This window comes from Gossypium hirsutum, chromosome A05 (genome assembly GCF_007990345.1).
Source record: "Gossypium hirsutum isolate 1008001.06 chromosome A05, Gossypium_hirsutum_v2.1, whole genome shotgun sequence".
Classification (NCBI taxonomy): Eukaryota; Viridiplantae; Streptophyta; class Magnoliopsida; order Malvales; family Malvaceae; genus Gossypium; species Gossypium hirsutum.
In genome coordinates, this window is record NC_053428.1 from 100,968,318 (window position 1) to 100,972,454 (window position 4,137).

A 4,137-nucleotide genomic window follows, 5' to 3' on the forward strand; every position below is an offset into this window, starting at 1 on the left:
AAATAAAGGCATAATGACTTTTTAAGCCCTCCAACTTAAAAAAAGCTATTTTAATATTTCATTTAATTTTTCACCTTTAAACTTGTATTGTTTGTTAAATTACCTCAAAATTATGGCATCCACATCACCAATTAATTTTTAAAAAATATATATGTTTTTTTATATTTTTTAATAACTGTAATATTTTTATTTTTAAAATATTTTTTATAATTTTTTATAATTTTTAAATTTAAAAGTTTAATTATTAACATGACAATTCATGTAGATATCATGTCAACAAAGTTTCCAAACAATTAACATTTCCACTTAATAGGCAATACAAAATCAAAGGTTTAAAATGACAAAAAGAACCTTTTTTCTATAAAGTTGGGGCAAAAAAAATCATTGTATAAATTTAATAATATTTAAATTATTTTTCCTTCAAAATTGAGTTTTTAATTTTTTTAAAAATTGTCATGCAATTTAACCTTATGTAATAAATTTTAAATATTTCACTTCTACCAACATCACTATCCATATTACAAACAAAAATTAGTGAGTTATTTTTTTAATTTTTTTTCATAAGTCAAATATATGTTTTTTTTTACTTTATTTAAAGCTTTATTTTATACCAAAAAATTATATAAAAGATGTAACACATAATCCATACCTGCCTTCCAAAACATAAAACATAATTCGAATTTTGCTAATTCTAGGTTATTCAATATTCTGGATTTAAATCCCTTTTAAGGCAAATAGCATCAAAATAAAAGTATGCTACTTTGGGATAATGCTAAAAGGATAAAAAGAATTACTACTTGCATCAACCTCACTCATTTACAATATGATAAAACATGGGGGGAAATAAGAGAGGTGCCCTATAAATGTGCACTTCTTAACAATTTTCTCATTCAACTACAAACTTCATCCGGTGCACTTTACAAAAGTTTTTCCCTTTTCCCCCTTTTTTTTTCTTCTTTTTTTTTGTTTGTTATTTTTCCCTTTTATGTACAAGAAACTGTGGTGAAAAAAAAAAACAGAGTACCCATGTCCCACTAAGAGGGAAAGAGGAAAAAACAAAAAATAAAAGAAGGAAAATAGAAGTTTCTAAAGCTGGAACAGCAACCACTGACAAGACAACATGGATAAGAAAATGATTCTTTTTTTTTTTTTTGTATTACAAGATGATATGTAATGAGACTCTGAGATCAGTTTTCCCGGATGACGGGACCAGTGTACAAAGCCCCCTTCACAACCAAATCCTCAGGTTTGTCCCTCTCTTGAAGCCAAGCATAGTTATTCTTCTCTTCATCCGGAATTGATACTTGTTCATCACCTGTATCATCTTTTTACTCTTTAGTTTGATTTCAATAACCAAACATGATAGGGAAATTTGGATTAAGTTATGGGAAAAGGGTACCTGAGAATTTTGTGAATGGGTAGGCCAAGTAGTACGTACAGTGCCGTCCTTCGGCATCCGAGTACGGAGGGCCTAGAACATCCAACACCGCACATGCTGTGACAGCAGTGAAGCAATGCATGTTGCCTCCATCAGCTGGATAAAGTATGGAGGTCTTGCAAGGTGCGGTCAAGTTGGAATCGACCTTAACTTTAGCCAACCGAACTTCCGAACATTGTGCTGCTGTTACCATTAACAAAAATGGTGTCAGGGTAAGCTCTTTACATGGATGATGCTTTTAACTATTGTCACTAACAATTCATAAAAACACAGTAAGCATCTACATTCTACTAATATAACTCGATCCAAAATCGGTGCCTAACAGCATCAAGAATTTGGTTTAACATGATCAATCTATTTTCTTTGCTAATGAAATCACAATAATGGAAGTTCATCCTGTCCTTTATAATGCGAAAATAATAGTAAACAATTACTTTATAAAAATAAAAACTTACTTTGTGAAGGTTCCGCAACAGCTGATGCATTGCTAGGGGCACCAACAACCCAATCGTACGATTTGATGTGCATAGTTCCGAAGAGAAGCTTACTGAATACCGTCATTCCAGGATGATTGTGAAGGGGAAGAACACCGGATGGAGGCAAGCAAAAGATGCCCATCTGCATTACATGAAAATTTTTACAACTCCCAAATTATTGCTTGATAACCAAAGAAGCATTTCAATTAGGTTGTACTTACCGAAAACTTTTCACATTCATGAATATGCAGGTAGGTTATTGTTGGAGCTCGCCGAGCTGCTTGCGGACTGAAAAATGACATTCGTGGACTAAGACCAACATCAACCGGCTTAATGTCATCTACACCAATGAACAAAAAGAAGCAATGTTAGTTAGTATCACACTGTCTTCATCACTTAACACTTTCTTGAGAGATTAAACAACTAAATGAAACGAAATTAGATATTTATATCAGTTCTATCTCTTCCCACACTAACCAACCGAATACAGACAGGATGGGAGAGTTTGTATCATACATAACCAAGTTGCATGAAAATTAGAGCAAACAAAAGGAAAAACAGACATGAGATATCTTCCATTTGACATTTCAAAGACTGAAACGCACGATACCAAGTTGTCATATAATTTATTGAGAGACTTTAACCGACACTTGGACAATAAAAAAACACACGCACAAACACAAAAAATACATGTAATAATGAATCACATGCAAGACCGACATGATTAAATAGCAATGCACTCAACCCAAACAACAGTAGTACACTTCCCAACATTTTTTTTACAGTTTATCTGCCTAAATAATGTGACATACGTACCTACAAAGTAGTTTATGATATCAGGTTCCTATAGTCCTCAAATACAAACAAATGCATAGGTGGATAAATGATAAGCCAATGACTGAATGCCAAGGAAACCCCTTTGAAAAGATTAGTAAAATATTATTATATTTATAGAATGAAGCCATTTTCAAGTGTAGGATCAAAAATGTAGTTCAGGAACACAAATGCTGAACCAATTTCAGAAATTCATGGTTAATTATCCCCAAACTTCAATCAAATTCGAGACATATGATCTTAAATATCAACACATTTAAGGACTTTTGGGTATGGTTAAACTGCATTTAGACTCAAAAAGTCAACCTGCGATCCACTATAATCACAATGAAAAAAAAAACATACCCAAAAGAGCGCTAAGCTGCTCAATTTTATCAGGGGGTGGGACAAATCCAGTCCCGGCATGGGCGAAAACGTCCTTGCAAGCATCGAAAAGCCGTTGAACGGGGTGCACCACCATCGTCTTCTTCTGCCGCCGCCGATTTTTCCTTCCCCTGCTATCTGAAGTAGTAGTATTCCTATTCTTATTCGTATTGGAACCTTTATTAGTGTTTTCTGTATTTTCTTTGGCTTCCTTATCCAATTCACTAAAATCTCTCCCTTTTATATCAGCCACGGTTGCTCTCCCCATTTAGAATTCTGAATCAACTCTATCAGAGGCATAGACACAAACAAACAAACAAACAAAAAAGGGGAGCTAAATTCCGATATGGGTATTTCTGAAAACTATCGAAAATTGGAAATCAAAATCTGGATATCAAAAAAAAAGTTAAAACAACAGAGAAAATGCTGATGAACAAGCCAAAAAAAAAAAGGAAAACAGGGTTTAAACAGAAGGAACAGGGGACAGAAAAGAGTGGAGTAAAAATTGTATCTTCTTAGGTAATTTTGGATGGGATTTTCGTACAAAATGAAAACAGAGACGTGAAATATCGCATCGCCGTAGGAGTTCGGTGAAAAAAAAAAGGGAGAAGAGATGAAATGCGAGGGAGACAAGAAGAAGAAGGGGAAATAAATGAAGGTTTAGGGTTAAGGTGAAAGAATGAACAGTTGGTATTTGATAGAGAGATTGAAAAACCAGGGGCCATGGTCTTGGATACAACTTCACCTGCAAACGCAAATCTATGGGCTAATTTCAAACAGCGGATTTCTATCTTTTTCTCTCTCTCTTTTTATATACGTATATATACCCCCAAATTTTCTTTTCCCGCTTTTACCCCTTCGTTTTCCAGGTTTCTACAACATTATGACCCCTGCTCTCACACTACAAAAATTATCATTATTATCGATCCATATTATTATCATCTAAATATCTCCAATTTATTTTATGTATAGCTTTTCTCTTGTTGTTTCTTCTACATCTTTTCTGTCGATTTTAGTCATAAAACA

The 4,137-nt window shown here is 33.5% G+C and overlaps 1 protein-coding gene across 4 annotated transcripts; it reads right to left on the bottom strand.

Annotated features, from left to right (window-relative positions):
* Nucleotides 1–840: 840 nt before the first annotated feature.
* On the bottom strand, nucleotides 841–3,902 carry LOC107959814 (plant cysteine oxidase 2). 4 transcript variants are annotated; one of them, XM_016895970.2, is made up of 5 exons: nucleotides 3,094–3,902; nucleotides 2,136–2,254; nucleotides 1,894–2,056; nucleotides 1,400–1,618; nucleotides 841–1,315 (listed from the first exon to the last, which is right to left on the bottom strand). In XM_016895970.2, the coding sequence occupies exons 1-5, from the start codon at nucleotides 3,377–3,379 to the stop codon at nucleotides 1,188–1,190; spliced, it is 915 nt and encodes a 304-aa protein (XP_016751459.1). In that variant the 5' UTR covers nucleotides 3,380–3,902; the 3' UTR covers nucleotides 841–1,187. The 4 variants fall into 4 exon arrangements, with proteins under 4 accessions (XP_016751459.1, XP_016751457.1, XP_016751458.1 ...); XM_016895968.2 differs by having other exon boundaries at nucleotides 841–1,324; nucleotides 3,094–3,901; XM_016895969.2 differs by having other exon boundaries at nucleotides 1,400–1,621; nucleotides 3,094–3,901.
* Nucleotides 3,903–4,137: the final 235 nt, after the last annotated feature.